This window comes from Columba livia, chromosome 6, assembly GCF_036013475.1.
Source record: "Columba livia isolate bColLiv1 breed racing homer chromosome 6, bColLiv1.pat.W.v2, whole genome shotgun sequence".
Classification (NCBI taxonomy): Eukaryota; Metazoa; Chordata; class Aves; order Columbiformes; family Columbidae; genus Columba; species Columba livia.
This window is the reverse complement of record NC_088607.1, coordinates 31,349,035-31,361,965: the sequence shown is the minus strand read 5'-3', so window position 1 is coordinate 31,361,965 and position 12,931 is coordinate 31,349,035. Positions and strand designations below refer to the sequence as shown.

General features: G+C 37.3%; 1 protein-coding gene across 1 annotated transcript in view; it reads right to left on the bottom strand.

Annotated features, from left to right (window-relative positions):
* Window positions 1-12,931, bottom strand: part of BICC1 (BicC family RNA binding protein 1) — a 101,858-nt gene that overhangs the window by 64,918 nt on the left and 24,009 nt on the right. The window contains exon 2 of the mRNA XM_065067802.1: window positions 3,183-3,229. Coding sequence (XP_064923874.1) covers window positions 3,183-3,229 — 47 coding nt within the window. The remainder of the gene's footprint in view (window positions 1-3,182; window positions 3,230-12,931) is intronic.

Sequence of the window (12,931 nt, the reverse complement as noted above, 5' to 3'; positions counted from 1 at the left end):
ATCTATAGTCCTACATAAATTATATATTCCTTGGAACAACGTCCTGGCTTTGTCTGGGAAGGGCCTTGCTTGCCTATGAGGCGTGAACCAGATGTTACAGAACTCAATGGAAAAATTCCACCATCAACTGAAAATGGGCTTTGGATCAAGAACAAGTAGTAACTTCATATTAATTTATTCTGTGAGAGTAATACGTAAGACAATAATATATAGAGCAAGGTCCACAAGGATCTTTTTATATAAATAGTATGTAACACAACAGCAAGCCAGTCCTTGTTTATTTAAGAATACCTGTCACTGAACTGCAGACCAGAGAGCTCTAGAGAGAAACCTATCATGTTATTTACTTGTTTCTTGCTAAATTATTAGCAGCTCCCAGTGGCTTTGAACAATCCACATTAGACTATGTTAGGTTTTCCATACTTTGAAGCAGTACCAAAACGTAGAAATCACGGAAGAAAGTGTGCTAAAGTCTTCAGATTTTTTTAAAGTGACACTACCAAATAACATTTATCTACTTTTCATTTCAGGAGCAGAGGAAGGGACACTTCATCACTTGATCTTCCCTACCTTGACAGGACAGAAATGGCTTAATTTACCCCTTGCAGCCAAGATCTGGAGCTTATTCTGTACTAAATTTCAAAAGTTAAAAGTTGGTAGGAACAGTCCACATTCACCGAGTCTGCTTGATTATAAAAATCCAAGAGGGTAATAATGCTTAAAGACCAGTAAAAAACTACCTAGTACCAAGACCTGTTATGCACTTTTAAATAAAAGCACAACAGATTCATTAGAGCATACTCAGTACAGCTTAACTATGCAGGCTGAGCCCCGACTTTGGGCCCAGCTCAGAGAGCACGTGAGCAACTTGTGTTCCTCTTAAGGACAAGCTGATGAAGAACTGAGACCTGTTCCCATGGACCAGCTGCCCAGCAGGGCCCAGTGGCCACTTTGAGAGCCGCCTGCCAGAAGTCAGCACGTCTGTCTCCCTCCTCCCATCCCTCCAGTCCCGGCCGCCTCTCTCCTCCCTCTTACTCTGCACATATTGACATACGGAATCACCGTCTTGAGTCTTTGCCTTGTCACTTCTGTCATTTCAGCATTCACGTGAAAACTTCTTCCACCCCACACACCCCTTCCACCCAACAACAGCTTCAGCACATTGAGGGTAGCCTGTAGAAAATACCATACATGGCATTACTTACACCAAATACAACCTCAGTTCTTGATGCGCCTCCGAAGCGATGCACCTCCCCTCCCCATTCCACTCAAAAACTCCCTGAAGAGTAACTTACAAAACTATTCTTAAAAATGCATTTACTATAGCTTCATATTCATACTAAGTTTCTGAAAGTATCTTGCCGCCTTAGTTTGCAATGTATTTCTAATGCTACAAATCACCTTCTTCCTCACTATACAGCCCAAAACACATGAAAAGAGTCTTCATTTTACCTCCAGAAACTGCCTTATTCATGTCATATGAGAAAGAAAAAGCTTAACCCTGGTTAAAGGAAATTGCACAGACAGAGACAGTGAGTAAGCTATGAGCAACTGTCCAAAGATTTTTTTTTTTGAACAAAAGAAAACTCTCAAAGCAGATAGTTTCCATCTGTTTTTATTAGCTGCAATGTCGTGTGTACGTACTTAGAAACTTCAGTAATCTAAACTATAGCGTAGATGAGACTGTAAAAAGAATGCCAGGCAAAATGAAGTAGCTTTAACCTATTGCAGCATCCATACTGTGCCTATATAACAATTATGCACATATATGACAATATACTAATGCCAAAATAGCCACAAAATTTATTACCAGTATGGATAAGTAACGTACTCTTATTCACATACTTCAAGTTGTAGCACATTTTGCTCTCCTAATAAATTCAAAACTGTATGTTTTGCTATTACACTAATAGGTACATTATTCTAAGGTACACCGTACCTACAGTAAATAATCAAGTATACAAATACATGTCAAAAATATAAGCCACTTAATGCCACAGAGAGGAAATATTTTGTCTGCAGCTTCAAAAGTTATGAGCAGATTTACACAAGTGTGAGAAAATACTGTGTTGTAAAATGAATTTGTAGAATGAATTATATGCTACTGTGGCTCAGCTTTGTTGCAGCAAGTAAAAAAAAAATCCCCATGCATTTTCGTAAAATCCTAAGAATTATTGACACATTCTTTCTCCGTGCACACTAATATTGAACAGTTAAGCACAAGCATGTCATTCAGAAAAGTAACACATTGTCAGTCAAGAGCAACATAATCTGAAGATTCATATAAAACACTTCTTAAAACAAACATTTTGCCAGTGTACACACTCTCCCCACCAGCCTTCATCGAGGCATCTGACAACCACATGCAGGACAAAGTATTCTTTCACAACTAAAGGGACCTTTTTGGAAGTACCATTTATAAATATGAAGAAAACATGTAAAATACAGCAAACTACTTGTTTAATGGAAAGCCAAGTCAAAAAGAGTTTCAAGGTATATCAGTATACAGCATGAAAACTTAGTGTCTTCTCTATAGTACAGAAAAACGGATCATTTTTATTAGCATACCGTATGCAGATCTTCATTAAGATAACTCATTTTACACACTACTAAGAAAAAAAGAGGGCAAAAATAGTTTCAAAGTCATTACTCTTGACCATGTTGCTCTTTGTAGTTTAGTTGCTGAAGGACTATTTTTTTTTCCAGTCTTTCCGTGCTTCTGTCTAACCACAAACTTTATTGAATCACTCTGTGGACTGTGCATTTCTTTCTTAAAAGGCCTTTCCATTTCTCAACCAAATATTTATGCTTTCAATGATATCACAGTAAGTCTCATGTCAGTTTTTCAGTAACAGGATGTAGCGTTTATCCATAGACACAAAAACCTTAAGACCACTTCACAACATCTTTTGGGTGAACCCCCTGCTATTAAGCAAAATAACCTTTCATAATGTGTATTTTGACATTCTCAGTTAAAGAATACTTAAGTTGTTGAGCATGAATGACAGTAGCACACACTAAGGGACATATAGTTCATCACACTCCGTGCACAGCTAATGGCTCGTAAACACATTAAACAAGAAGCATTTGTAAAACATTTCATCAATACAGTGATAACTGCACATTAAGTTTAATCACTTGAGCTCATGGTTGAAGTTATAGGATTAAAATATCTTTCTTACCTTCTGGAAAAAGTCTTCCCCACTTTTTCCTTTGCCCTCAGCAGCAGCTGTAAAACAAAACCCAGACCAGGTTACTAAATACATAGGATAAAATTTACAGGTTCACATATAGAAATTATCAATGAGTACATGCTACTGTGAAATTATAACTGAGTAATTCTCTCACATGCAATAAATATTTGTCAACAACTAAGACCCAGAACGACCTCTTGCAAGTCACTTGGTAAGGATGGAGTCCAAGTAGATGTTTGTATTTGCACACTAGAGCTGTAATATACTGATACATATTTTAGTTACAAAGTAAATATGGTCCCATAAGTCTAATGATTTATTCACACTGCATATTCTGCTGTGTAATTATATTAACAGGAGGATCAGAAGAAAGCTAGGAGGGCACAAGATTTGCTATATCAAGATTAAAAATTAGAACCAAAACAAAAATGAGCATTATAGTAGGCCAGAATCACATTAAAATATTTTTCCTCTATTCTGTTATTTTTTATGTTGAAGTGAAACATAGAGCTACTGCTATGTGGTTTATTAAGACTAAGAAAAAGCCATAAACATCTAAAAACTTATTAGTGCTGTTAAATATTCCTTTCTCAATTGCTTATTATCCAGTGAAATTCTGTAACAAACACTGGCTGGTGGAAAGTACATGAGCTCTGACATTCCAAGCAGGTAAAACCAAAAGGCAGCCCTGGATTCTTCCCCCAGAAATGGTGCCACTGGATAAACCAGAGACAGAAGCACATTTGAGAACAACATTCAATGAAGATTACTTGAAGCCAAAAGTGGCATCAAACCTAGCTACTGGCAGGGCTTGGCAACCATGGGCAAAGCAGCACTTGTTAGCAGGGAAAAACTCAGACACCTTTACCCTCCCACATAACTGTAAATTTATTTAACATAAAAGATTGCACTTAAAATGATACAACTGTTTGCGCATAGCTTATGTTGTATCTTATCTGTGCTGCACCCTGAGACCTAGCAACCAACTCAAAACAGCTCAAACTGATTATGAAGAGGATCATTTCCTTTTCTCTGGAGAAAGGGATGCCTACTAATGGAACTCCAAGCACAAAAATTATGTGTCCTGAATGCTACTGGATTACTGAAGAAAGTCATTATCATCACGATCTTTCTGTGTTTCTCATGTCCAAAACAAACCTCTAGCTCACCCCATCACCCTGGCCTCAAAACTCTGTTTCAGCTATTTATTTCTCCCCACTCTTCCAATGACACAAACAATTCCAAACTCTTAATGTTAACTCAGCTAACACAACCTAAAAACAAATGCAACCGAGCAGATAGAGGCTGGAGGCATGAGAAGACATTTTCCACCCAAGAGCAAGCAGTGCCAGGCTTCTCAAAATATCAATAATGACACTTAAATACCATGGAGAAAGCGTACACTAGGCAGTTTTATCTAATACAGTTCAGAAGTTCATGCTATTTAGCTGCAGCACAGTCAGAGCAGAGGCGATGAACGAAGCCTGTCGAGCAGTCATCTTGCTGCAGAGCAACACCAGGCTCCGCAGTTCCACAAGTCCGAGAAGAAAACAAAGCCCTCCTCACCCTCAAAACCCACAAGTGCCTGTAAGAGAAGAGTAAACTGGTGCATATTTCACCAGAACAGGGTTTTCTGGAAGCAGAGAGAGTAACTGGGGAAGATTTCAGTTTTTTTGAATTTACAAGCTACAGATACCAGCAGGAAAGAAAAAAAATTTCTTGTGACAGCAGCCACGTCATAGGTACATGTTGTTTTACAAGTTTTCCATTAACTCAGAAATAGCTATGGAACACTTTTGGGAAATGAAGAGTACCACCACACTGTTTCAAGTGAAACATCAGACCAACATGCTTTTAATCAGAGAGTACAGGAGATAAATCGGAGATGAGGACATGACAGATGTGAGGCTGAATCTGCAGTTTTGAGAATAGACAGATTTTGTTCCAGCTGCAAACACATGATTTCTAAACTGAATACAAACAAGAGATGGCTTAGATAACAGCAGTGATGCTCTGCAGGGCATTTAAACAGAATGCTGACAAAGCAAATTCCAAGCTTTTTATTGTAGGTTTATTTTAAATCTGAATCATTTTGGTGACCTGATTTACAGCTTGGTCCCACAACTGTATGGTACAACAGATGGACTCCAACAAGCACGGATGAATTAAGGAAAAAGAGAAATGAGAACATCCTAAACCGGGTTCACAGGAAAAAAAAGTATAGAGATAGTGAAGCTGGAGCAAATGGCACTATAGAAACATCTTTACTTAATAATCAGTGGTTTCAGTTGTTGCACCATACTATAAAGATCTGGTATTTCCTTATAGTTTTTCAGGACATGAGATATGTTTTATGGTAACACTTGTCAGGTCTCACAATATCTATGAGAAGACAGGGAAGCCTGTATGGTGTTTTTTAGACATTCAGGTTTAAGGTCTCTGTTCCTTAAAGCAGTTCTTCACATGATTAAAACCACATTGTAATATATTAGTATGTTGTCAATTTGTGTCTATGATGCAGCACTATTTAATCCATGAAGAGGTTGGCCTCTGATCAGCTTTCATATGAAATAGTTCTTGTACATTAAGGTGACCTAGTCATTACTATCTCCATTATCCACTGAATTTATAAAGATGCTCAGAATTTCAGATTAAAGTACTGAGTTACACTTATGGTGGTATCTTAAACTATAAAAGAAAAAAATGCATAAGAATTTGAAGATAGACTACATGAAGCAGTATATTACATTTCCTTTTAAGCTAGATATTCTCTAGTTACTTCCTTTTGCCCTCCCTCCTGTTGATACAACTTTGTACCAAATATATTGGTTTACTCTTATTTTACTTGCCTCCTAAAATTTGCTTTATTTCTATGAGGAGAAATTAGAGTTAAGAAGTAAATTTCATCAATAATTCATGAATATTGGGATGCTACCCACAATCACATACAGTTTAATCTCTGTTTTCCTCCAAACTAAGTGTCTATCTTTAATAAAGTTTCCAATGTGCGCAAAACATTTACCATTCACATGAAATTATCCTGAAGTCTCTCTTCCTCTCCAAAGCAGGCAGACACAGTTCTAGCACTTCTGAAAACAGTAAGACTAACCAAACATGAAGGAAAATTTATCCACTTCTTTCATAATTGAAAGGTTAAACAGACCTTGTTCAAACAACAAAACAAAACCATCATCTCTTGCAAGGAAATGAGTAAGAGAAGCATTCCAGAGTTATGAAATTTATGCAGAAGTCATTAGAAGTGGAACCCACTTACAGTGTTCACTACAATGTGCTGCAATTTGATAAGTGATTGAGGTTCACCTCAAATAAGACAAACAGAGATAAAAGCAAGCGCTAATTTGTGTTTAGGAAAAAAGTCTGCCAGGTCATTGCATCCTCAGCTCAACTTCTTTCTAAACAAACCTTGAGAGTATTAACCCCAACTCTCAAAATAAACCTCGACTTTAAAATATATTAAAAACCTCCCAAAATTTTCATTTGACAGATATACCCTGGCAGAGAATGTTAGTAATCTTACTAATATTAATTAAAATTTTAATATGAAACCAAGCTTTCTTCAAAAAGCTGTAAATTTCCGAGATCTCAAACACCCAAGGGAACAAGCTTTCTGTGGGAGGCTGAGGGGGGCGGCAGTGAGTACCTGTGCTGCATGGGAGGGACAAGGTAGCCCAGCTCATCATTAAACTGGAAATAAGCTTTCACATTTCAACAGACAAAGGTTTGCATTGTCTGACTTTGTAAACGAAATTAATTATTTCAAAATACAGTATCAGTAACAAACAACATTAAAAGTGACACTAACTCCTAGCGCTTAAGTTCCCATCACTAATCCCTATCTAGGAAGTATTATGTCAACAAGTGCAATTCAGTTATTCAATGGCTAAATTCCACTTCAAATAATAGTTAAAAAAAACACTTTTAGAGCTTTCTTCCTACAGATACAGGTCACTAGAGCCCCACTATCCTCAGTTGCTGTGAAAATGTTTTTCAAAGACAAGCCCAAGTAGTGACTTGTGGAAGACAGACTTTTGTTTTATAAGAACGTTTCCAGCCACCAAAAGAAAGAGCCTTTGCTGTTCCCTTCCACCTTGTTCCGCTCTTCTTCCTGTGCAGCCGCAGCACGGGCCAGGTTTACACTTGGTAGAAAAAGCAGCATTTTCTAGAATACCCTCTTGGTCTACCTTGGCCAGGAAGGGCAGAGGGAGAAGATCTTCAGGGCTCACCTTGCTGGCAGCTCCAGCATGTGCCAGCTGAAGGTGTTTGGGCAACCACAGCTTCAAGAAGCACCACCAGACAAAATTATCTTTCTGTAAATCTTCTCCAGAACCACAGGCTCCTCTACCACCACAAATATGACCCATGTAGGAGAAGAACACTTAACAGCACATTTTACAGTGAAAAGTGCTACTAAGTCAATGAAAGTACTCCTCAAGCTCAACTAAGTGTGCCCAATGACAACTGCTTCACAAGGTCTCTAATGAGAAATAGGAATAAGCACCACCAGTACTTGGACAAGATTTCCAGGTGAGCTCAGGAAAGCTGTGCCTGGTGACCTGCCTTAAGAGACCACTTCACCCACCTGCCAATGGCCTCTGTCCTCAAAACAGATTTGAGAGAATGGTAATTAATACAGTGTACTAACTGCTGACTGACAAATTGGTTCATGTCTGCCAACCTCTGCTACCCAGGAAATACTGTTTTCTTAGAAACAGTATTTATTTTATAGTATTGAATAATCACTTAACTGACCTTCACAAAACTAGGATTGTTTTTACACAAAATGGTAACATTGGTTTCAGAAATACAGACGAAAGGCTATGTAAATGTGCATAATAAGCATTTTATATTTTAAGCTGTACTCTGTTTATTATAATTTCTTCCATACCATGAAATATTTCAGATTAGGTTTTTGCTTTTTAAGATATATTGGATTGCCAGGGTTCCATCCAATACAAATATCAAACAGTTGAAACAGGTGTTAACTATTATGGTACCCATGAAGTACACTGCCTGGCCACTTCATCACCAATCAGAAAAAAGCCCAATTGTAATTTCTTCTAAGTTCACCTGGAAAAACTAATTTGAACTTTTACGTCTAATGTTATTTTAATTATGAAAAAAATTGTTACGATACAGGCCATGTTTTACAAGAACTGAACCCAAGATACACTGATTAAGTCAAGTCTCATTTAAATGAATTATTGTAACTCTGCATTGATCTCACACATTAGCTCTGTGTCTTTTTTTTTAAAGTCTTGAAATTATTCTTGAAAACACAATGTAATATATTTGTGAACTCGTCTTTACATTGATTAGGGTCAAAACTTCTTCCTCTATCTGCATTGAAAGATTATATTTATAACAGAATGTAAAAGCATGTTCTGATTTTCATGTTTCAGCTGTGATGAAACAATCATTCCTGGCATCAAAACACTCTTTAACAGAATAAATAACTAGGTATTATTTTAATTTTAGCAAGACAAGACAACATTTCAAGGAACTGTAGAATAATTTACCTGAAGGTAAGTAATCACTGTCTACTGAATGAGAAGGAATTCATAACACTTATGTTGAGATTGTCCTCATGTTAATTAGATTTGATTTTTTTCCTGAAACTGCCATAGAAACATGGTAGCTACATAACCAGGTTGTTTTTTATTTATTATTTTTTTAAATGAAAGTGACAGTTATTCATATTGAAAGGCTGTGCTATTTTTCAGAAGTTACCAAGCTGGTTATCACATACAAAACCCACCACCCAGCTAAAAACGTTTTTCATTGAACCAGAAACCACCTGACCAAAAAATTGTTTTCCTGTGCAAAGTCAGACACTAACCCATACATATTCCAAAAGCCGCCTTATGTCAAGCCAAGGTAAAGAATTCCACCCCGATGGCCACAGAGTGAAGCCAAACTGCTGAAAATCTGCTTTTAGGAAAAGATAGAGCATACATGCTTAAAGAAAAGAATTGATCTTGAACTGAATTTGTTGACATCCAAACAAAAAAGGCTTTCCCCTTTTCTCATTGTAAAAAGCCAGTCTCACTTCCAGCTCTCAGCTTAGGAACCAAGATGTTAAAGAGACAATTTAGCTGAAATTAAAGGGTCTGGCAAGAAATGTAACTAGATCTAAACAAACAAGAATTCTGCACATGAAACAATCTTGACTACAATTGTTCAATTTGCTTTTAAGGAACATTACGTATTCTTCTCACTTCACTGTTTATTATAATCAATTTCATGAACCAACCTGTAACACCTAGTATCAGTCTCAGTATTTTAGGGTCTCCTGTGGCTCCATAAATATGACCAAGTTTTCCAGAGTCAGTGAATGAAAACCAGGCATTTAAACTTCCTTAAGTTCACATATAGCAACCTTGATGTTTTGAAGATGCTCAGCACATACAGGTTAGAGTAAAGCAAAGAATTCAACTGGGGGTATCAGAAAGGGAGATGGGTGAGAGAAACAAAACCCAAAATACTCCAGAAGTTATTGGAGCACTCAACAACCAAGAAAACTAGCAAAAATATACCTGTCCATCTACCTTGCTGACAAATTTGTCAAGTCAGGACATACATGATACCTGGGATGTTAAAAAAATTACCCAGCGTCTCATTCTGTGACAAAAGGACTCCTGGACTGAAGGCAACAATGAGAGTGTTTCCTTTTATTAAGAAGGGGAAAAAAAACTTAACACTGCAGACAAAAATATATCTGTGATACACATAGAAAAAGTTTATATGGGAGCATTCTTTATCTGGTAGAGCAGCCAAGGAAGAATTGGAAGAATTTCAGCATGCTGAGTAAATGACAATAAATAGACTGTTTAATATCTGGACATTTTTTGGGTGGATTCCACTGTATCTCCTTCTGTTAGGAGGAACTTGATCCACAAGCTACTAAGCCATCCATAAAGAGGCCACATGTGCTGTAACTTCTGACACACACAAGTTGTGCTGGGGAAAAAAGCAGACTGAGCATGGGATACTTGTGCCCTGATGGTGAAATCCCATGTCCATGAGCCCCCAGGAAGTCCAGCATCTATGGTGTCTGTCTGGACCACCTGCTGGCTGGATGAGGTTTCTTGGACCAAGGCCCATGTCATCTGAATGCACATGGAAACACAGCCAGGTAAGATGTTCATATTCTTCATTCTCCCCTAAAGACCACATTTACACTCAGATCCAGAATCATGAAGACTATATGGGCATTTTCACTTATTAGAATATGTACCTTCCAATAAACCTTTCTTCCCCTATATTAAAATCAAGACTGTTGGCAAAGAATTAAAACCATCCTACACAACCTATAAAATTTCATCCATCCATCATTTGCGACGAATAAAGAAAACACAATGCAGAGAAAAAGGCAAAGCTTAAAATAAACTATGCTTACTTCTACCACCAGCACATGCATTGTCAAGGAAAAAAAAAATATACACTCTAAAGACAAATACATTGATTTTGGACAAATATTCCTAGAGATTTGCTTCTAGTTTCCATAAGGACCCCATGGATTTGGCAGCTAATAGTATTAGGGGAAAATAAAAAAGGAAAAAAAGAGTTACCCTGAAGGCTACTTGCCTTGTCAACTCCCCCTCTACATCAATATTTTCAGAGTTGCGTAACTATAAAAGTCTATCCAGAACGAATAATCTAATGCATAACAACTGTAAATTTTAGATATCTAACAGATTTTTCTAATTCTGAAAAACAGATTTATCTCTAGGGAAAAAGCTGTCTGCCAAGTCTCTGCACAGAGAAAGTCTGTTTATTTATTTATTTTTACAGCCAAGTCACAGCTTGAAAACAGGCTGTGAAGTTGGGGTTGCTTTGGGAGCCCCTTTTTCCTCATCAGAAATCTCTCATTTGAACAGCACACATGGGTCTGGCTTACCCGCACAACCACAGAACGCTGCCTTATGCGATGTGGAGCAGTCAAGTGCGTGGCATAAGATTCAGGATTTTGATTGAGACAGTGAAATAAATGCTTTGCTTCCCGCCAGCTGCTCTGAAGAACGAAGCCAGGAAAACTAATTGGCTGTCAGCACTGTATTACCTGATTAGAACTACTCTATTAGCTGCCTCAGATTAACACTTGTTCACTATTAAAGCTCCAAACACCCCATCATCTCTATTATTTTGCTTCTCTTTCCTTACACATGGAAATCCCAGTAACAAATGCTTCCCCTTCCCAGCTTGATTATGGTTGCTGTGGTAGAACTGCAGAAAGAGACCAAAAAGCAAAAGTGATGACTGGCCATCTATCCCAACAATGTACAAGTCCATTCTTGTACTCCATGCTCCGGCACACTGGGTAAAATGTTCCTGGAAGTCTCCTATACCAGCTTTCTGATGTATCCAAGGATTTCTGCTGTTTCCTATAGTAGATATCCCAGCTGATGTTTCTAGAACAAGTTTTCAACTTCCTCTTCCTTCATCCAAACTTTTAGCAACATTTTAATTTGATGCTCACATTTCTGGAGCCTGTTCTCACCTTCCTATTTCCCACTGTCAAAATCTAGGTTGAAACCAAAGCCTCTTGTCCCTTAGAATACTCAGTTGCTCAGCTATAACCTGATAAATCAAAGAGTAGCGAGTCTCTTTGGAAGTCACTATACATCTTACACTTTTCTTCAAAAAAAAACATTCTGAATTCCAGATTAAATCAATGGCCCTGCACCTGGGAGAAGCAGAGAGACTGTAAAACAACAACAACAAGAAAAACTTCATTTAAGATTTTCCTTCAAGCACAAGGAATCTCAAGCTAACGCAAGGATTTCATTTCCCTTTTGTAAGCACTTTAATTGTATTGTAAGAGATTAAAATTATATGAGAATATCCATGCAGAAGTATAGTCAGCTGTTAGGCTGTAGGAAAGGAGATGAGAATTCAAAGGAAGAAAGAATTCATGACAGGACATCCCAACTAGAGGGCTGCTGGTTGTAAAAGATACTAGATATTTTCCTGAAACAAAAGCAGTTGGTGCATTACTATAAGCATTCATAAATTAAATTTTTAAAACTATAATTTTATTTCTTCTTATCACAAGAACTTATATAACACTATTAAAGTTCCAAATATATTACATGAAGTTAGAGAACATATTTGATGTGGGCAAACTGAGGTTTTCTTTGCTTTGTGAAAAGGTTCATTTTCAAGAACAGAGACCTAACTTTAGAAAATTTTTCACCAAGAGATTCTTAGATTATTATAATCAGATTTCTTAATTATAAGCAACATTTTTCTTCCATTATAATCAAGGATGAAGTCAGCCTTTTGCCATGTAAATGCTGTAGTAGCTGAATATTTCTAATTTAACTTAAGACAGAAAGGATTTGTATCTGTGCTACAATTTAAAGAGTGAAAGTAACCAACACTGTCAGTTTCAATGAGACAGCTTTATTAAGATCCATGGCTATTAGTATGAGTGAAACTGATTAAAACATATATTGAGTGCATTTGTGCACTGTAGCTCACCCTGCTGTTTTTCCTCCAGTTTGGACAAAACCATTTTTTGATAATATGTTAGATACAGATACAGTACTAAAACGGGAAGAAAATAATTCATTCCAATGTCCATAAAACAATTTTGCCACCTAAACGTATAAGAATAAAGCATCTGTAACCTCAGGCTTCTTACACTCCTCGGCCAAGCTGCCCTCCAGAAAGACGCCAAGTGGAGTCATATCCCAAGAAATGTCACCTCTACTGAG